Source organism: Apodemus sylvaticus, chromosome 15, assembly GCF_947179515.1.
Source record: "Apodemus sylvaticus chromosome 15, mApoSyl1.1, whole genome shotgun sequence".
In the NCBI taxonomy this organism is placed as follows: domain Eukaryota; kingdom Metazoa; phylum Chordata; class Mammalia; order Rodentia; family Muridae; genus Apodemus; species Apodemus sylvaticus.
This window is the reverse complement of record NC_067486.1, coordinates 67,268,048-67,290,285: the sequence shown is the minus strand read 5'-3', so window position 1 is coordinate 67,290,285 and position 22,238 is coordinate 67,268,048. Positions and strand designations below refer to the sequence as shown.

The window sequence follows — 22,238 nt, the reverse complement described above, 5'->3', positions numbered from 1 at the left end:
GGATTTCTCTGTGTAGCCCTGGCTGTCCCAGAACTCACTCTGTAGACCAGGCTGGCCTCAAACTCAGAAATCCTCCTGCCTCTGCCTCCCAAGTACTGAGATTAAAGGTGTGTGCTACCACTGCCCGGCTCTAATACTTTTTAATTTATTTTATATTAGGGGTGTTTTGCCTGTGTGTATGTATGTGTATTACCTGTGTGCCTCGTGCCTATGGAGACCAGAAGTTCCTCTGGAACTGGAGTTTGTGGGTTGGCCTCTGAGTGCTGGGGCTCAACCCCTAGGTCATTAGAGACATCAATCTCACTGTGTAGCCCTGCCTGGTCTGGAACTTACTATGTAGACCAAGACTAGCCTAGAACTTACAGAGATCTTCTTGCCTCTGCCTCCCAGGTGCTGGGATTAAAGATGTGCACCACCACCTGGCTGTTGTTGTTTTGAAGTCTCATGTAGCCTAGGCTGGCCTTAAATTTTTCATGTAGTCAAAGATGACCTTGAGCTTCCGAGCTTTCTGCTGCCTTTCAAATGCTGGGATTGCAGGATGTGCTACCACATTTAGTCAGATGGTCCTAAGATTGGGGTTTGGAGCAAGAGAAGTTAGGTATTTCACCAGCTAAGCTATATCCCTAGCTTTGTGCATTGGTGTTCTACTTTAATTATTACATTTGAAGGGAAAACCAGTGGACTTGAATCACAGACAATAAATCTAAGTATGAGTCCTAGCTAGAAAAGGATCTTGCAAACCGTTCCATTGAATAATATCCCATTGAGCTAGCTCATGGTATTTTTGTTCTTTCTTTCTTCTAGTGAATGGAGCGCCATTGAGAAGAAATGGGCGATGGACTGCAGAGTGCTGGGCATCACATGGACGTGTGAGTACCAGGGCGAGCAGCTGGGCCTGCGTGGGGCGAGCGAGTGAGCTTGCCCTTTGATCTTTCTGAAGGTTTACTGGAACTTACAGAAACATCGTGCATATATAGATAGAACTTGTTCTTCTCAGGAATGCAAGATTAGTTAATACATGTATCCCAAAACTGGCCTAATTCATGTAGTGACAGAAGAAAGAAAATCTGTAGGTGGATTTCAGTGTCTACAGAGATGTTATTTGACATACTTTAACACTGTCAATAATAAATATTTTCTTTTCTTTTTGAAGATTTATTTATTTATTAATGTATATGAGTCCACTGTAGCTATCTTCAGACACACCAGAAGATGGCATCAGATCTAAATACTAGATGGTTGCTGGAATTGAACTCAGGACCTCTGGAAGAGCAATCAGTGCTCTTAACCACTGAGTCATCTCTCCAGTCCAGTAATAAATATTTTGAGATGGTTCTTCACCTCCCAGCCTCTGCGGCCCGTGTCACATAGTAGGGCCGGCACTGCCAGCCAGCGCTGGGAAGACTGGCCCTGAGTCCCTCCTGACTCAGAGAACTTGGGCTCCCTGGCAGGATAACCTGGAAAGCTGAAAGTTGCTGACGGGAGAACCCGCCAGGGTCCCTAACCCCAAGATGTCAGAACTGTAGCTGACACCGTGGGGGTGAGTGGGGTGATCCAGGGTGAAGGACTGATGCCCGGAGCCTGCGAGGCCCAGCTCAGGGCAGGTGCTTTGGAGAGCTCTGCTGATGGGCTTCCTGGAGGCGTCAGAGTGCATTCTGGGTGGGGAAGCTGCGTCATAAATAGTAGGGTTTGCTGTTGTTTAAGAGCGACATTTCTCATCCAGAATGTAAAAGAATATTATAGTCTGAAACTGGCATTTCAGACTAATGCTCTGAGGTCAAGGACATGGCAAGATGGCGTGAGATCCTGTTTTAAAAACAGACAAAAACTAATCTAAACTCCCTGAGGTTGAAATAGCACAAAACCAGTTTTGACAAATAATCTAGCTTGAAGATTAATTGTGAGCTATATTATAGCCATAAAGAGATCCCATACTTTATATTAAAAGTAATTCCATTTAGATTACTTTATAAGTTATAGAAAAACTAAATTGTTGCTTTTAGGAGAGTTGCTTTTAGGAGAATATTAAAGAAAGTGTACAAAGGAAAGAGATTTGGGGGTTTTTGTTTGTTTTTAGGTAGTCTCCACACAGTCCTGGCTACTGCCTCCCTCTGCCTCCTGAGTGCTGAGATTAAAGGCATGCATCACCATGCCCAGAGAGGAAAAAGAACTCTTAATGTAAAATTCATAGAAGTTAATGCTGTATATGGCACCTTTTCTGTTGGGGAAACTGACAAAGTTCTGGAGAAGTTGTACAATACACATGTACCTAACTCCACTGACGCGCACGCACTCATGCACTGTTCCAGGGCCTTAGGGACAGCACAGTCGGTAGGGTCAGGGTTCAGTACCCAGCGCCATGCTGACCCACTGATCATCCAGGCACTGGGAAGGCAGAGGCAGGAGAACCAGAAGGTCCCTCACTGCACAGGGAGTCTGAGGACACTTAAATGAGACCTCAATTTTTTTTTTCTTTGAATGTAAGTTTATAAGGCATATGTGGAAGTTTTATCTAAACAAAAAAAAATTAAATTAAAAAAGAAAAGACAACATTAAGGCCAGTGAGGGGGTTCAGTAGGTAAAGGTCCTCGCTTCTAAGTTTTATGACTGGAGTTTGGTCCTCAGGTTCCACGTGAAAGGAAAGGACCAATGTCTCAAAGTTGTTCTCTGACTTCTACTGTGAACTACATATACACACACACACACACACACACACACACACACCCTCTCTTACCAATAAAATATAATTACTATATTTAAATAAGTCTTTTAAAGCAATAAGAAAAAGAAAAGGTAGCCGGGCAGTGGTGGCGCACATCTTTAATCCCAGCACTTGGGAGGCAGATGTTGGGGTTCTGTCTAAGCTCCACCCCACACCTACCTGGCAATAACCAGGTATGCCCCGCCCCAGAGATCTGGCCCACTATAAGGGGGGCTACTTGCCCCTCCTCTCTCTCTTTGCTCTCCGCTCTCCCACATATTCTCACCTCTCTGCCCCTTGGGCTCTCCTCCCCCTCCACATGGTCATGGCCGACCTTCTCTTCTCTTCTCTTCTCTTTCTCTCTTTCTCTCTTTCTCTCTTTCTCTCTTTCTCTCTTTCTCTCTTTCTCTCTCTTCTCTCTTTCTCTCTTTCTCTCTTTCTCTCTTTCTCTCTTTCTCTCTTTCTCTCTTTCTCTCTTTCTCTCTTTCTCTCTTCTCTCTCTCTCTCTCTCTCTCTCTCTCTCTCTCTCTCTCTCTTTCTCTCTTTCTCTCTTTCTCTCTCTCTCTCTCTCTCTCTCTCTCTCTCTCTCTCTCTCTCTCTCTCTCTCTCTCTCTCTCTCTCTCTCCCCCTAACTCCCATCCCCTACTCTGAATAAACTCTATTCTATACCATGCCTGTGTGTGTATGGTCCCTCAGGGAGAAGAGGTGCCTGGACAGGGGCCTGCCTGGCACCCGCTTTCCCACGCCACTGTGCCACACTCCCTTAACCCCCTATCCTCTCCTTTTTAAGCCCCTTCAGCAGAGGCAGGCGGATTTCTGAGTTCAAGGCCAGCCTAGTCTACAGAGTGAGTTCCAGGACAGCCAGGGCTACACAGAGAAACCCTGTCTCAAAAGAAAAAAAAAAAGAAAGAAAGAAAAGAGAAAGAAAAAGAAAAAGTATTAAATGCTCTCATCATGAATAAGATGAGTATGTGAGGTAATGGGTGTATTAATTAGCTTGACTCAGTCCTGCCACAGTGAACCTATACAAAACCCTTACTTTTACACTGTAACTCAGTCAGTGCACCATAAGCTACTCAGAGGGAGGAAAATATTTTCTTTAAATATTAGTTTTTCTTATGCCATATTCAAATTAACTAGCTCTTTAAAAATATTTTAAAAAATTATTCATCTTTTGTGTGTGTCCTTGTGTGTGTGATGACATGCATGTTCATGTGCCCACAGAGACCAGGAGAGAGTGGGGATCCCCTAGAGATGGAGTTATTGGTGCTTGTAAGCTGCCACTTTTTAGAACATTAATACACCTCCACACAGAGTATTTATGCCTTGTTTCTTATACAGGTATGCATCTTCTATTGATGACATTTTGGAAGACGAAGAGCACTATGCAGACCAGCTGAAGGAGTATCTGTTTTATGCAGAAGCACTTCGGTGGGTATCTAATGGCAGGCCTGCACGTGTAGACAGGAATTGCTTTTTAAATGATTTCCCTGTGTCACAGCCTGTAGTGAGGTCCCAAGGGAGCCACACTTTGGCTAATTTGTGCATACTTTTTTTCTTTCTCCCTTTCAACCCCCAAGCACTAGGAAGGCAAGAAGAAAAGGATAGACGGGAGGGGGAAACACTGCCATTAGACAACTTCCTGGGGCAGGTTTGATCTTCGCCATCAGGGTATCTAATTTCTTGTTTCCTTTTCACACACAACTACTAAACAAACCCTGACCAGCAAACAGCCAACAACCCCTTATGCCTCTTGGGGCCCTAGCATTTATCTGCCCTCTGAAAAGCCCCAGAAATCTAAGCATCACACAATCACAGAACCTACCTGCCACTGCCAGAATCACGCTCCTGCCAGAGCACAAGGTAGTCCCAGTCAGCTGCTGTGGACAGTCTGAAGTAGCCCCAAAGCCCACACTGGAGTTAAAACAAGAACAAGACATTCTACCCATAAAGCATCTTCTTCAGAAGATCTTCCTGTTGGGTGCTTCTGGCCAGTTTCTTTCTGCTTTTTCCAGTTTGAAAATTGGGTCCAAGCTGGGCGTGGTGGCGCACACCTGTAATCCCAGCACTTGGGAGGGGTTTCTGAGTTTGAGGCCAGCCTGGTCTACAGAGTGAGTTCCAGGACAGCCAGGACTCCACAGAGAAACCCTGTCTCAGAAAAAAAAGAAAAAAAGAAAAAGAAAATTGGGCCCAAAATACAAGCAGAATGTAGAGCCCTACAGAGACAAACCTAGTTCTCTGCTAGATAGACTTACTGGATATGCAAAAGTTAGTGTGTTCGCTCCTCTCTCCTCCGTGTCTTAAGTTACTTTTCTGTTGCTCTGAAGAGACACTATGATGAGGCAGCTTACAAAAGAAACCATTTAATTGGGGGCTTGCTTTCAGTTTTTAAAGCTCGTCCATGATCATCATAGTGGGAGCCTGGCGGCAGATGGGCAGGTGGGGGGGGGGGTAGAGAAATAGCACTAACTGGAGTGGCGTGGGCTTGTGACACCTCAGAGCACACCCCTGGTGACACACCTCCTAAATCTTCCCAGGCAGTTTCGCCACTTAGTCAATTGTCCGTGTGGACACACAGGGACCATTCTCATTCAGACTACCATTCTCTCTTCCTCTCTTGGTTTTGTTGTTGTTTTGTTTTGTTGTTTTTCCAAGAAGGGGTTTCTCTGTGTAGCTCTGACTGTCCTAGAATTCACTATGCCGACCAGTTTGGTCTTGAACTCAAGAGAAATATGCCTGCCTCTGCCTCCCACATGCTGGGATTAAAGGCATGCTTCACCATTTCTCAGCTTGATTTTTTTTTTCTCAATTCAAGTTAAAAAAGTCATTTTTCTGAAAGGCTTAGCTTTTGACTAGCTTTTTGTCACATTGAAAAGCCATATAAAAATTCTGTTGGAGGCTGGGCATGGTGTGCACCCCTCCAGTCACAAAAGGTGGAAGGTAGAGAGGCACATGGGTCTCTGTGAGGTCACGGCCAGCCTGGTCTATGGAGTGAGTTCCAGGCTGGCCATGAGTGCATAGCAATAAGACCCCGTTCTCAAATGGGGGGCGGGGGGGGGGGAGAATTCTGTTGAGAGATGGAGAGTTGATTTAGTGATTACGTTTATTCTGCTCTTCTGAGGACCAAGTTCAGTTCTCAGTACAGTTACTACCTGTAACTCCACTACCAGGAAATCCAGGACCGCTGGTCTCTGCAGACACCTGCACTTACAACTCACATGAACATACTAGGACATATGCCTGCGCACGTGCACACACACACACACACACAATTTTAAAAACATATTTGAAATAACATTTTTATTGGGGATACAGAAGAGCTGTATTTTTGAAGTTGTCAGCATGAGAACACTAGCAGGCAGTTAGCTTTTTTCCTACCTGCCTTACATAGAAACAAGTTCACCAAGATAGGTTGTTGTGTTTCTTTAGTGGTTATTTATTTATTATGTAAGTACACTGTAGTTGTCTTCAGACACCCTAGAAGAGGGCATTAGATCTCATTACTGGTGGTCGTGAGCCACCATGTGGTTGCTGGAATTTGAACTCAGGACCTTCGGAAGAGCAGTCAGTGCTCTTTAACCACTGAGCCATCTCTCCAGGCCCAAAATAGGTTTTCAAGTTATGAAGCCATAGAAAGTTGCTGAATACAGTGAAATTCTGAGTAGTTCCTACAAATCACTAAAATGATTACTGTGTGTTGACATGAAAAGATGTCCACAGTTCATGGCTCAGTGTGAAGTATCAACACAGTGGAGGTGTGGGTGCGTGTCATAAATGCCTAGCTGAGTTCTCGAAGGTTAGACTGATTTCAGTGTGTGGATTATGTATGCACAGAAGGGTTATGGGGAGTTATTTTGTGCACTTCTGTATTAGAATTATTTTTATAATAAGCATAGGTCATTATTATGATGATCTAAGACTGAGATATTTCTAGAATGGAAAAGAAGACAACTCTGAGATCTTGCCCTTTTAAAGAATACTCACTTGCCACATGAGACCCCCGAGTGAGCTCTTGAGCTGGGCAGAGTGGGAACTATACATGAGAAGGAGGTGGAGGAAATAGCAGGAGGGTTTGACCACACTCAGAGACTGTTTCAGAAAAAAGATTGTTGCGTACTAAACAATTAGTAGTACATTTATTAAAATAATTATGTAAGCCATCCTTTGTTTATAGATAGGTAAAGTTTTTATGCTTAGGTACTGCTAGATTTAATTTTCAGGATTGGGCTGCTAGATTTTAAACTTAAAAGTTATACTCAGAAAAGCTCTGGAACATTATGACTGTGTCTCCCTGCACCCCTGAAAACATTTCTGATACGTTACGGAAGCCAAAACTTCTTAATGGCTGTCCTTGCGCCCCAGGGCTGTGTGCAGGAAGCATGAGCTCATGCAGTATGACCTGGAGACGGCTGCTCAAGACCTGGCTTCCAAAAAACAGCAGTGCGAGGAGCTGGCCACTGGGGTGAGTGCTCTTCAGGCCTCTGGTGCTGGAGGGGGTGGGGTAGGGATGCAGTTGTGATGTGCGAGATACCTGTGCCTTAGGAGGGTCTTGATACCGGTTGCCTTTTTTTTTCCTGGAAAGTTTAAAATTACAGAATCACTTTATAGAGTACAGTGTCTTGACTTCCCTTACCTTTTAAAAAAAGCCTTATTACAAGTGTGTGTGCATGTGTTCGTGTGCATGTGTCTGTGTGTACGTGTGCCACACCTGCAGAAGCCAGGAAAGGGCATTGGACACCTTAGAACTGGAGTTTCAGGCAGTTGTCAGCCAGTGTTCTCCTGGAGTGATTGCTGGGAACCAAACCTGAGTCTTTTGAAAGAACAACAGATGTTCTTAACCACTGAGCCATCTCTCCTGCCCCGTTTAGGTGCTTTCTTGATGTAAAAAGGTAACAGCCATCAAAAATGTGCAAGGTGTTTTATGGGGATTTTAGTTCGGGGGCTGGGGCACTTGCTGCTCTTGTAGAGAGAGGTACCAGATTTGATTTCAAGCACTTAAGTCAGGAAACTCACAATCACATTGACCTCCAGCTTCAGGGGACATCTGATCCCATGATCCCATCTTCTGGCTTCTGTGGGAGCCATGCACTTATACATTTTAAAAATTAAAATGTTTTTAAAACTCAGTTTACCTTGGAAAATTTTACCCAATCAGAATCAGTACATCTCTGCTAAGAAGGGAATGTATTATATACTCTTTAGTGCCTAATGGTGTGGTATGTCCTTGTGAAGAAAACTGTGCATCTTAAATAAACCTCTCTGTGCAGTCCAGCCAGCTGGCTAGAATACACTGACTGATGTGCTGTAAGAAGGAGCTAGAAACAGGGCAGCAGCAAGGGCACACAGCCTCTCCGTCACTCAGCTCACAGACAGGTGCTCAGTCTAAACGCACTTGTCGGGAAGCCAGCACAGGAGGCAGAGGCAGGCAGTCTACATGTAGAGTCGGAAGCTTCTGGTCTACATAGTGAGCCCCTGTCTCCGAAAGGCAGTTCTATAATGACTGTTTTCAAGTATAGTCAGGTATAATTACATTGTTTGTGACCGATCTCAGAACATTTGCATATTTTGAAATTAAACTGTTCCTATTGAAAGCTCCAGTCTTCTCCAGTCCTAGAAACCACAGTCCACTTTCTGCCTCTGACTGACCGACTCCTTGATATCCCACTTCAGTAGAGTCAGACAGTGCTTGTCTCTGGCTGTCCTGTCAGGATGCCCTTCGAGTCGTCTGGCTTGTGGACCATGCTGGAATTCTTTCCCTCTGGCTGAGTAATGTCCCGCTGTGGGTACCAGACCTCATGTGTTCATCTGTTTCTGTTTCCTTTCAGACTGTGCGAACATTCTCATTGAAGGGAATGACTACCAAACTCTTTGGTCAAGAAACTCCAGAGCAAAGAGAAGCCAGGATAAAGGTGCTAGAGGAGCAGATAAATGAAGGGGAACAGCAGCTGAAGTCTAAAAATCTGGAAGGCAGGTAAAATGCTGTGATGCTTAACAACGTTAGCCGTGATGGACTAGGTATTCTGCAGTGACAGCCCTGCTTTGTGCCGTCCCTGGATGCTGACTGTGCTGACGGCAAAGCTAGAGTCTAGACACAGTTGTGGTATGCGGGGTGTGGGAGTGTCAGGACTGTATTTCATTGTTCTTAGACTTTTTGATTGTGTTCTTTACGCATTCTATGTGCCTGATCGTCTGCAGAGCACAGCATCAGTGCCACCTCACAGGGGAATCCTACTCTCCCAGACTATCACGGCATGGAACTTGTTCTGTAGTGTGCCTGTTGGTACTGAGTGGTGGCTGGTCAGTGACTGTCACTGGGTTCATGGGACCTTCAGTGTGAGTAACTGTGAGAGGTGTATCCCCTTTAAACCTTGCATAAAGGCTTGGAATATTGTTTTCATAAATATTTCTGGAAATTCAGATCTCAGAGATCTGCTTTCATCATTTGGCTCCCTTTCTTTCTCTTTTTTTCTAAATGAGAAGTAGATTAACACAGAAATCCACTGTTTCAGCTGGGTATCGCAGTGCGAACCTTTTATTCCTCAGGAGGCAGCAGGCAGGCAGAGCTCCGAGTCTAAGGCCAGCCTGCTTTACAAAGTGTGTTCCAAGACTGCCAGGGCAGAGATACCCTGTCTTGAAAAAAAGATTTTTTAAAAGTGGATTAATTTTTGGAACTGTGTACTCTTAAAAAAGTCTAAGTCAGTTTTTATTACTGTAATAAAAGGTGCCTATAGGGATTGTTACTCAGACATTCATTTGGTTAGGGTTGGGGGCTCAGTCACTGTGTTACCTAAACCTGTGTGAACTCCCAGGGTCCAAGTCCCCTTCCACTTGAGCCTCCCTAGTAGCTGGGCCACAGGAGCCTGCCACGGAGCCCTGCAATCAGAGTTTAAGGCCCAGAGTGCTATTTACGACTTCCTTTCAGTTTACATGTGTTAGTGATTTGCCTCATGTATGTATGGGCACAATGAACATGCTTAGTGCCAGTGAAGGCCAGAAGAGGTGTCAGGTCCAGTCGTGAGCTGTCATGTGTGTGCTGGAACTGAACCCCAGTCTTCTGTGAAGAGGGTGTCAGGTCCAGTCGTGAGCTGTCATGTGTGTGCTGGAACTGAACCCCAGTCTTCTGTGAAGAGGGTGTCAGGTCCAGTCGTGAGCTGTCATGTGAGTGCTGGAACTGAACCCGTCTTCTGTTGGAAGGTGGAGCTGTTGCGGCAGAAAGTATTAGTGTACATAGAAACATTAAACATAATATGGGAGAGTGTCTGGACACACCTGTTTTCCTCTAACATACATTTAGGAAAAGGAAAAGCACCTGTCTTATACAAGCAATAGCTTTTTCTCCTACATAATTTTAAGAAACTATGGCACAACTTATCCTGAGGAGATGAACAGATGTCTGCTTACTCCTGTTAGGGCACAGATGACACACCACAGAGACAGTACCTTAGCTTGGTGAGCCAGTGAGTTCATTGGGGTTTAACAAGACACAGCCCTGGAGCCCTGCCCTGCTTGCAGGTGGCTCCACAGAAGTGAAGCTTTGCCCAGTTCGTTCACTGCTTTTGTGACCTTGAAAGGGGCCTTGTAGGTCTTACAGCTTCCTGAATCCACATCCTTACACATGGCCTTAGCTTCCTTCTCCCCTGTATTAGAGAAGTATTAGGATATTTCAGTTTGGAGAAAATGACTATACAAACAGGTTGATTGGGCATGTAATGTATAGTCTTTATATGAGAATAAGCATGACTATGGATTTTTATTTCAGAGAATTCGTGAAAAATGCATGGGCTGATATCGAACGCTTCAAAGAACAAAAGAACCGGGACCTAAAGGAAGCCCTCATCAGCTATGCTGTCATGCAGATCAGCATGTGCAAAAAGGTACGCAGCCCTGTGAGCATGCAGCTTCCTTCAGGGAGGCATCCGAGGGAAGTAGCTTAGTTAGTGGAGGGCTACCTGAAGCAGGAGCTAGAGACAGGAGAGTTGGAAATGTAAGATCTTTCTCAGCCTAAAGCACATGAGAACCTCGCTCAGAAAATAAAGTGCCAGTGTGGTGGTTTCGTGGGCCTGGTGCTGTTATCAGATCTGACCCACAGAATCCTCTCCAGTTCTTGCAGGTTGTCCTCTGACCTCCACATGACCCCCACACACTGTGGCATATGTTTGCCACAGAGAGATAAAAAGTAAGAAGGAAAGGGCTTATGCACTATGCAAGTTCTCTTACTAACTTTTCCTAATTTCACAGTCTGATTTTGTAAGAACGAACTAACCCAAATGTTGGTTACTGTGTCTCCAAGGTTGTACCTGTTTATGGTTGTGTGTGAAAGTCACTACATCACTACATAACTTTGTTTACATACACACTGTTCTTGAGCACCATTCCCCCTTAGTGTCAGATGCTGTAACAGAAAATAGAAGCATTATGGGGGCTGTGGTTATGGCTTGGCAATACAGTAAGTTTTACAGAGACTACAGCCCTGCTCTGGAGTGACAGATGCCCCTGGAAGCTGGAGGAAACCTTCTGCAGCAGCATTGGGAACATGATAGCAAGCACTCCTTCACTTCTGGAATCTCGTCCTAGATCTGCTGGGGCAGCCAGAGCCTGTGGCCCGCGCACTTGTGTGTGTGTGTGTGTGTGTGTGTGTGTGTGTGTGTGTACATGCATGCACGCATATGTGCTTTGTGGCACCAAGGGTTCATCTGTGCACCTTGTGTTCCCCCCATTACAGAAACTTGTTTCCAGTGTCTGAACATCGCTGTCTAGCATATACAGTAATTTAGCTTGCATTAGCTCAGGAGAATGTAGTAACTAAGGCAGTCTGTATGTCTGGTGTTCTTATCACAAACCACACAGATAATTCTTATGCATATTCTAGAATAACTACTGCAAGAGCTTAATAGGAATGTCTATTCCTTTTATTTCCTAAGAATGATGCCATAGAATCCCAACATTTTTTGTGTATGTTCTTAAGTACAATAGATTGTTATATTTGAAATTTGACAGTTTTTTTTTTTATTTATTTAGATCCATTTACATGTATCTTTTTCCCCCAGGGTCATGCCTACGCTGAACAGGAGTTCAAAGTCAAGCCATGTAGCTCAAGCTAACTGTTTTGAACTCACTCTATAGCCTAGGCTTGACATGAATTCACTATGTATCCCAGGCTAGCCTGAAACTATGCAGTACAGGGTCACCTCAAACTCTCACTTCTGCCTCCACTTCCCAGGCGGTAGCACAGCTGGTAAAGATTAGTGCTAGTTTACCTTGGGTAAATGAGTATCTATATTCTACATATCTAGTTACATAAAATATCATTGTTAATGAACTATAACTCGAGCTTTTAATTAGATATAATTAGATGGCTGAATTGCAGCAGTAATGAAACAAAACAAAAGCTGACAAATCATAGAGCATTTTAACGTTGGCTGCAGACACTCCCCTAGCACATAAGGAGGGAGCCCTGTAACCAGTCCTCAGCACCACATACCATGGAACATGCTGATGGCCCCTTATAGTCCCAGACTGAGGAGGTAGGTCTGAGACAGGAGGATCAGAAGTTCCCACTTACTGAGTTTAAGAGTAGCCCGCGCCTGTCTCCAAAACAACACAAAAGTAAATAGTACTTCTCAGTGTTTTGATTAACCTTTATATAATGAGTTATCATCTAATTTATCAAGTAGGCTAAAGCTTTTGGGTTTTTTTCTTTTTTCTTTCCTTAAAGTAGGCTTAAGCTTACTTGTAATAGTGTATTTGTGTGTGTGTGTTGCATGGGGGTTTGTGCACATGGGTGCCTCCAACAGCTGAGGTCATGATTGTGAGCAGCCTGATGGGGTGCTAGGAACCAGACTCAGGTCCTCTGCAGGAGCACACCTTAACCACCAAGCTGTCTCTCCAGCCTGGGCTGACGATTAAAAAAGGAATTGGCCAGGCATGGTGCTATATACCTTTTAATTCTGGCACTTTGGGGGCAGAGGCAGGCAGGTCTCTGTGAGTTTGAGGCTGTCTATATGGTGAGTTCCTGGCCATCCAGGGCTACATAATATGACCCTATCCCAAAACAAACAAGTTAAAAATTGATTTTTCATGTGCCTTACAGATTTTAAGTATTATAAAAATATCACAGATATAATGAAAATTTCAGTGACTCAGAACATACTAAGTAAAAAGCCCTCCAACCACCAACTACCAAGATGCCTTTTAAAAATACCCCTGTTCCACTCTAATGTGCATCCTTTGGGGTATTGTGATCTCTATAGTCACTAGAAAATACACACATTTCTCCTTCCCTCGGAGACTTCTGGATTATGTGTGCTTGCTGAGATCTATCATGGTTTTCTTTTTTTAAAATCCCTTATTTACACACTGGGAGTGGGGCACCTCACTTCATTTCTTCTCTCAGGATAGGGCCTCATAGTGTTGGCCCAGGTAGAACCTTCCTGTCTTTCATCATCTGCAACTAGGGATAATCTGACTTCTTTGGTCCCATTTGTGTCCCTCTCATTTCTCTCAAGATCCAGTATGAGAGTAGACACTGCAGACGTCTGATGTTAAAGGGCTGTGTGCAGATGCCCAGGCGCTGTGGTAGTGGCTGTGGGTCTGTTGTGTAGAATCACATTACAAAGTGTCTTTTGTTCTCAGGGAATTCAGGTTTGGACCAATGCTAAGGAATGCTTCAGCAAGATGTAATCCTGTGAAGTGACTTTCTCTTCAATCAAAGCGCCCCAAAACGAAGCACAAGTAAAAGAAATTCAGTTGCTCCCTAATACATAAAAGCATACAGTAAATGGAACAAATCCGCTGTCCTTAAGCATAGTTGTGTTCATATAGCACAAAATGATACCTTTTAATGAAGAATAAATGTTATAATTTGAAGTTTTGGGGACTGGTGCTGTTTCCACAGAAGTTAATTTAATAAGATACACCAACAGATGGTTAGTCGGGCTTCTGAACTAGGGCCTGCCCATCAGGATGTGAGTTAACTTCCATGTGCTCCTCTCCATGCCGACTGTGTAGACCTCTTCATGGGGGAGTTCTTCCCAAGACCAGATCCTTGTATTTACTTTGTAGGACCCACTTCTGCTGTAGGGTTGTTTTATCTTGCCTTAGAGTTGAGCTGTTGGTTTAACAAAGCTCAGCAGAAACTTGTTGTGAAGTCTAAGGTTTTCCTTCCTGTTCCGTCTGCAACACTAGAAAATGCCTTCAGTTTGTGTTTCACCAAAATTTTGATACTGGTCAGAAATTTTATACTGCCAACAATGAAGTCTCAGCTTCTTGGATTTGCAGTGGAATAAATACATTATTATGATCTAGAAATTGCTGTATAGAAAGTTTTAATTGAACATTATTATTCTCAAATACTTGTTAATTTCAGCAGCAAGCCTCAGTTTCTTCTGCTTGGCTCTGCGCACATGGCATTTCAGGCTACGAGATGTAGCATTTCCATGTGTAAGACACTCGTAGTGAACACGTGGGCTGGTACCTTCACCATCAGTGTGCTTTTCTATTGCCTGGCTATGATTTTTGTAAAGATAAATTGTGTTGTTGTGTTGTAATGTGCATTTTATGGTACATGTTCAGAAGCCAAGCACTAGCTTGCAGAATCCTAACCGTGCACTCATTATTTCTAATGTTTTAAAACTATACTCAGTATGTTTGACATTTGACTTTTTTACATGTTCAAAATGTTGCTGGGTTTTTGTGCTGTTTGCCAAACTTATATAATAAAGGAAGTGTCGTGTTTATTTCCAGAAGGTTTGTATTATTTTAAGACGATCCATATATGTAAATATCTGATTTTCTGTGAGAAAATAGTGCATGCCATATTATATTTTAAAGTGACCTAATGTTTGTGTTTTGAGAAATAATTAGGAAAGATTGAATTTTTTTTTACTCTGGTTTTGCTCTGGTTTGGTTCTTTTTGAAAGAGGGTTTCATGTAGCCCAGGCCAATTCTGGAGCTGGTTTTATAGACAAGGCTAGACACAAAAACCTATCTCTGCCTCAGAAGAGCACCTATCTCTGTCACCCAAGTTGGTGCTGTGATTAAAGGCATGAGCCACCACGCTTGGCTTTGCTCAGATGACATTGGTAGAAGCAAAACTTGCCAGTGTGGATACACATTTTCTTCTGTGTGCGCCAACCTCTGTTGATTAACAAAACACCCTTCTATGTGGTGGTTAAAATCACAGCCGAAGGCTTGGGTTGTAGCTCCTAGAGTGCACTCCTCCACATGTGCAGTCTATGTTCAGTTCAGAGTGCTCGTCCACACGTGTAATCTCAGCACTCAGGTGGGAGAGGCAGGGAACACAAGTTTGAGGCCGGCCTAGACTACATAGTTCCAGGCCAGCATGAGCTAGCTACCAAGTGAAGCCTTCCCCCTACCCACAAAAAAGCCTCTTTTGTAAAATGACTTTTACTAGAATGTGACAGGGTTTTTTGGGGTGGGTGATGGTGTTTGTTTTGTTTGTTTAGATTTATGGTATGTGTTTTGAAAGATGAAATTAAAGCCAGGTGTGGTGGTGCATGTGCCTGTAGTCACGGCTACACAAGGCTGAAACAGCAGGGCCCTCAGCCCACAGATGAGCTCCCCGCCGTCTCCATTGGTAGAATGCTCGCCTAGCTGGAGAGAAAACTTGGCCTTGATTCCTCGAACCGAGAACTCAGGCTCAGGAGGCAGAGGCTGGAGGATCAGAAGCCCAGCTGGCTCGTGGGTCACTTAGAGAGTTAGAGGACAGACTGGACTGCATGGGACACCCTGCCTCAGGGAAAGGAAGAAAGAACCATTGTTTCAGTGCTGCCGATTGCTGAGTAAATACTCGAAAGCATGGAGAACAGGGTCTCCAAAGGTGGGCACGCCTGTGTGCACAGCAGTGGCACTCACAGTGCCTAGAACATGGAAGCGGCTGGGGGGTTGCTTTTGGTTTGGTTTGGTTTGGTTTTGGTGTTTATTTTATTTTATTTTTTGAGACTGGGTTTCTCTGTGTTTTCTGTTCTTGAACTCAGACCCACTTGCCTCTGCAGTGCTGGAATGCAGGGATCAAAGGTGTGCACCACCGCCACCTGGCATAAATATTGATTGATAAACAAATAGGTTTTAAAAAGTTAAGTAAGCAGGGCAGTGGTGGTGCACACCTGTAATCCCAGCACTTTGGGAGGCAGAGGCAGGTGGATTTCCTAGTTCGAGGCCAACCTGGTTTACAGAGTGAGTTCCAGGACAGCCAGGGCTATATAGAGAAACCCTGTCTCTAAAAAACCGAATCCGATAGATAGATAGATAGATAGATAGATAGATAGATAGATAGATAGATAAAAACCAAATAAAAAGTAAGCCGGGCAGTGGTGGCACATGCCTTTAATCCCAGCCCTTGGGAGGCAGAGGCAGGTGGATTTCTGAGTTCTAGGCCAGCATGACCTACAGAGTGAGTTCCAGGACAGCCAGGGCTACACAGAGAAACCCTGTCTGGAAAAATAGATAGATAGGTAGGTAGGTAGGTAGGTAGATAGATAGGTAGGTAGGTAGATAGATAGATAGATAGATAGATAGATAGATAGATAAAATTAAGTATCATTTTTTTGATATATTGACTGGAGTATCTTTCAACACGTAAAAGGAAAGAAATCTTAACACATGCTGTGATGTGGACTAACCTTTAATGCATTACACAGTATTGACTAAGCCACACATAGACAAATGCTGTGGTCACAGCTATGTGGCACTGAGGTCCCAACCATTGGGACAGGGATTAGAAGGGTGGTTGCCAGGACTGGAGGTAGAATTTTGGATTAATAAAGTGAAAAGAACTAAGTAATCATTGCCATCATTTTGTATGGCATTATGAATGTAATTAATACCACTAAACTACACTTAATAAATTGATTTATTAAAAAACAAAACAGTGGGCGTGTATACAGCTCAGAGCCGTTGGAGGGCCTAGGTTACTAAAGCTGATAAGTGCATGGTTTTAGCACAACAAAGCATTTTATCTCTGTTTCTTACCATTGCACATCCAAAGAACAGTGAAGGGCTAAGATGGGAAGAGTTCAGTATATAAAAAATGTCCTGTATGTGTTAAAATAGCTGCAGGGAATCCGTGTAGGCCAATATATACGTCTCTATACTGTGGTGGTAAAGTGTTTTCTTTATTGTAATTTGTTTTGTTCTATTTCATCTATCAGTTATAGAGGTGTGTCTTAGGGTTTCTATTCCTGCACAAACATGACCAAGAAGCAAGTTGAGGAGGAAAGGGTTTATTCAACTTACATTTCTACATTGCTCTTCATCACCAAAGGAAGTCAGGACTGGAACTCAAGCAGGTCAGGAAGCAGGAGCTGATGCAGAGGCCATGGAGGGATGTTACTTACTGGCTTGCTTCCCCTGGCTTGCTCAGCCTGCTCTCTTATAGAACCTAAGACTACCAGCCTAGGAACCCTCCCCCCTTGATCACTAATTGAGAAAATGCCTTACAGCTGGATCTCATGGAGGCATTTCCTCAAGGGAGGGTCCTTTCTCTGCGATAACTCCAGCCTGTGTCAAGTTGACACACAAAACCGGCCAGTACAAGGCATCAAGATCTCCCACATCAACAGACATGGTACACTCCTGTCGTGTTCGGGCCTTTGATTCAAATCTACAGAGCCCTGAAAACGAAGCAGTTCTTTCAGAGACGGGATTCCAGGATCTTGTTTTAAAGACTAAGGCCAGGTATGACGGCTCACACCTCTAATCTCAGCACTGGGGAAGTGGGGAGGGGGAGGGGGTGGGATAATCCAAAGTCAAGGCCAATCTGATCACTGGAATCTGAATTCCTGACCAGCATAGACAACATGGTTAGACCCCATCCCTGCCCCACCCCCAGAATCAAACAAAAAGCCTTAAGTAGTTTAGAGAGAAATGACTCGTAGCCAGTTAGCCTGTGTGGCTTTCCCACAGCCTGTGGCTGCCACTTTCTTGCCTCTCCAGTTGCCTGGGAGGATGCACTGGGAGTTACTGGGAGACCGGTGACTACTGGGAGACAGACAGGTGACCAGGAGCAGCCTGAGGTGAACGCGCTGCTTCAGTTACCCAGGCAGTTACAGTTGCAGATTCCTCTCCAGTTCCTTCCTAAGCGTGAGCTGGTATATGATACCCTGGTATGTGAGCAGGAAGCCGGTGACCTCTCACCGGGTGGCTTTAGAGCAGTTCTGCGTGAGCTAAGATCACAGAGTAGGCCAGGCTGGCTCCAAACAGCAGGCTTCCTAGTATTCCCCTTCAGGAGCTGGAGGGACCTCAGGAAGCTCCCGTAGCTGCCTGACACTGGAGCCCTCCCTGAGCAGCTCCTTTACGTGCCCAGCTCATGTTCAGTTTGCGATGTACACCAGCCCAGGGGTAACTGAAGCCCCCTGTCCTCTGGTAGAGGTGGAAACTGAAGCTCTTGCAGCACCTGGGTATCCGTGACGGCGATGGGGACACTGTCTGAGAGAAAGCTGGCTAAGGAAGCAGAGGGCACCCCTGGGGGGCAGGGTGCAGACTTCAGAGCCTGATTCATGTGACCATTAACCGTATCCTAGATAGAAAGGATAAAGGCATAGGTGTAATCCCAGCACTCAGGAGACAGAGACAGGAGGATTGTGATTTTGAAGTCCGCCAGTCTTCACAGCAAGTAACAGGCCAGCTGGGGCCACTTAAACAAAACCTGGGTCAGAAAAGCAAAACAGTTCTGGAGACTGTGAAGCCTAAGATGTAGAGGCTGCATCTGCCGTCTTGATGAGTCAGGCCATGGTAGAAGACAGACTACAGCGGAGGAGGGGATCGGAAGTGGAGGGGATTTATGTTATGTAGAGTATGATTTCACCCTGGGCTGTATGCAGCCCTGTCTCAAAAACTGATGGATGGATGGGTCGGTGGACAGCATAAGAGACTGAATAACTAAAAGCCTTTTCATAATCAACATTGACCAATTCATGGTCCAACCACTTGTTTTGTTATTTTGAAATAGGGTCTTTCAAGCTCAGAGCTCCACCCGCCTCTGTCTCCTGAGTGCTGAGATTGAAGGTGCACACCACCACACCTGGCCCAACCACCTTTAACACTGTTGCATTAGGTTAACATCCTAACACACACACTTAACACCATTGCATTGGGGTTAACATCCTAGCACACACACTTGACACCATTGTATTGGGTTAACATCCTAGCACACACACTTGACACCATTGCATTGGGTTAACATCCTAGCACACACACTTGACACCATTGCATTGGGTTAACATCCTAGCACACACACTTGACACCATTGCATTGGGTTAACATCCTAGCACACACACTTGACACCATTGCATTGGGTTAACATCCTAGCACACACACTTAACACCATTGCATTGGGGTTAACATCCTAGCACACACACTTGACACCTTTGCTTTGGGGTTAACATCCTAGCACACACACTTGACACTGTTGCATTGGGTTAACATCCTAGCACACACACTTGACACCATTGCATTGGGTTAACATCCTAGCACACACACTTGACACCATTGCATTGGGTTAACATCCTAGCACACACACTTGACACCGTTGCATTGGGGTTAACATCCTAGCACACACGCTTGGGGCACCCCAGCTTCAACTTCTCATTGCCTCGGGCTTTGGAAAGGCTGCTTCCACGGCCTGATAGGACCTTGCTTTGGTCCCCTCCTGTGCCTGGACATAGGGTCTCCCCCATAACCTCTGGGAGAGCTTCCCTGCGTTTCTGTTCAGAGGCATCATCGCCTAAAACCACTGAAGTTCCCCAGGGGAGGATGCAGCATGAATTCCTGAATGGCTGCCTTGCAAAGGGGTTCAGTGGATAAAATGCCCGCTATGTGTTACAGCTAGCTTCAGGGATCAGGGATCGGTGCACCCTGTGGGCCATTATGGAAGTTTCTGAACTGGAGTTTTAAAGTTTCTTCCTTAGTGTAATACGTTTTGTTCTACCTCATCTATCAAGTATTGTATAGATGTGTCAGGATCTCCCACATCACCAGATGTGGTACACATCTGGCATATTAGTAGTTAAGGAGCTGGAATAGAAGGGTCAGCAATTTGAGTCCAGCCTGGGCTACAGTGGGATTCAGTCTCAACAAATAACGGTCCTCTCCTACAACAATACCCGGCTGCCCAATTTCTCCTCATTTTCTTTTCTACATTTTAACCTACCTTATAGGTACATGGCCTTTACTTTCCGTCGCTGTGATTAAAAACACTGGCCAAAAGTACCTCGGGGACAATAGGTTTATTTGGCTTACAGTTCCATCAAGGGAACTCAAGGTAGGAACTGAAGAGGAGGCCAGGGAGGAACACTGGCTTTCTTGCAGGAGCTCTTCAGCTGAAGTTTCTCATACAGCCCAGGCTGCCTACCCAGAGAAGGCGCCGCTCACAGTGGGCTGGGCCTTCCTGCATCAATCAGCAATCAAGAAAATGGCTACCAAGACGCGAGTCTGATGGAGGCAGTTCTTGAACAGGTGTATCCTCCTCCCAGGTGTGTCCACTTGGCAACCGTAGCCGTCCGTGCTCCCTCAGGGCTGGGATGGTGAGTCCACATGGATGCACGATGCACGGTGAGTACACACGGCCATGCCCAGCTTTTTACATGGACTCTTTGGATCAGACTCTGGCCCGTGTGTCTGTGTGGCAGGTGTGTTAGGGACAGCTACCTCTGCACCACTTATTTTTGTCAGCATCTCGTGTAGCCCAGGCTAGCCTCCAGACTCCAAATCCTCCCATCTCAGTCGTCAAGTTTACAAGCATTACAGATGTGTGCCACCATGCTCAATTCATTTATAGATTTATAAAATTGGAATTTTTGCTCATCTTCTGCTGAGTTGTTTGTTCTTAAAATCTTCCAGCGTTTTTTGTCTTGGTGCTCCCTGCACCATCCAGGCAGCCCTCTCCCAGTACTTGTTCCAGTGGCTTTTCTCTGTATTTGTTAAATATCACCTGCTAGATCTGCTCCGCCCTTCCCCCCCCCCCCCCCCCCGATCCTGTCTGTCTCGCCTCTGGTCCACAGTGCCTGACTAGCATAGACTTATGCTGTCCGTAACATCATCACTGGAGTCAGTGACAGAAACTATGAGACCGGGAAGCTATTCAAAACAGCCAGAAGGGGCTGGAGAGATGGCTCAGCAGTAAAGAGCACTGGCTGCTCTTCCAGAGGACATGAGTTCAATTCTCAGCACTCAGGTGGCAGCAACAACTGTCTGTGACTCCAGTTCCAGAGGATCTGACACCCTCATACTGACACACGTGCACATAAATGCACATAAAATAAATAAATAAATAAATAAATAGACAAAGATTAGATCAAGATCTCCACCAAGACATTGAATAATTATGGGGTGCTAGGCATTTGATGGTCATTGGTTTATTTGATTGTAACAACCTCCCTCCCCCATATAGGGAACTTTCTATTTTAGTATATGGAAATTAGAATTCAGAGCACAAATCTGTCAGGCTGGCTACCTTATAGGCAGTGCCTGGACTCTGGCCCAGGCAAGGACTCTGGTGGCTTTCCCAGATGGCCAGCCCTGCACTCTAGGAATATGCCACTAGGTGGCAGTAGAGCTAACGGCCCCTGCAGAAACTTCTGGTTGAAACTGCCTTTTGTTTGTTTTATAAAAGTAGCACAGTCTTTAATTGATGGGACTAAAACTAGATTATTCAACAAAATAAACATTAACCAAGCAGATACAGTCCTTTGGGTAAAAGGGTAATAAAGTAAACAGACCTTTAAACTTGGACCTTTTTACCTGCATTTCAGCAATGTAATTACTCAGAGGAGACTGTCTTCTGGGGACTCCCCAGGCTCGGATGATGCCAGGATTGTGATACCTCTGTGATATGCACTGGCTCAGCCCCAGTGATGCTGGCTGTGAGGTCACCCTCCCTAGGACAATGTATCAAAAGCTGGACCCAGGGTATAGCCGGTGGGGACCACAGTGGGCAGTGAAGCCTTTTGAGGGAGAGTCGATGTGTTTGCCTGCCTTCTAAGGAGGGCTTCCAGGCTCGGGAGAGACCCCACTCAGCAGCTCCCAGCCACCTGTTTTTTGTGACGAAGGATATATGGAGAATTTTGGTTTCTTTAAAAAACCCAGTTATGCTGTGTGGATGTTTTTGTTTTAATCTCGGGTGTGGGATATAGGTTGCTTTAGTTTGTCCACAGCTGCTAACTGATTGTCTCATGCTCTAGGAGAGGTGTGATCTTTGCCAGCTAAAAAATAGTTTACGCTTGGAATTCTGGCGATTCTCGAGAGGTATGAATGCGAAAGCCCTGAGCAGGCTTGTGGCGGCGGCTGCTGGTTCCTCCTGTTGCCCTGCTGCATTTGCTATTGCTGGATTGCCGATTGCTGGATTGCTGGATTGCTGGATTGCTGGTTGGAGATACCCTGAAGATAGAGATTGGACTTGCCAAGGAACCCAATGCATCTAATGATCAGGAAGTAGTCTAAGGAGGTCTATAGTCCCTTTCCCTTCAAACCTTCTTTCTCTCCTACCTAGTGTTGGGGGTGGGAGGACAGAGGCATTAAGGTG

The 22,238-nt window shown here is 45.0% G+C and overlaps 1 protein-coding gene across 1 annotated transcript in view; it reads left to right on the top strand.

Annotated features, from left to right (window-relative positions):
- The window catches only part of Snx4 (sorting nexin 4), a 55,797-nt gene extending 41,352 nt beyond the window's left edge, over positions 1 to 14,445 (top strand). The window contains 7 exon segments of the mRNA XM_052158531.1: positions 805 to 821; positions 824 to 869; positions 4,043 to 4,132; positions 7,064 to 7,163; positions 8,527 to 8,672; positions 10,461 to 10,575; positions 13,334 to 14,445. Coding sequence (XP_052014491.1) covers positions 805 to 821; positions 824 to 869; positions 4,043 to 4,132; positions 7,064 to 7,163; positions 8,527 to 8,672; positions 10,461 to 10,575; positions 13,334 to 13,381 — 562 coding nt within the window. The 3' untranslated portion in view covers positions 13,382 to 14,445.
- The last annotated feature ends 7,793 nt before the right edge of the window (positions 14,446 to 22,238 follow it).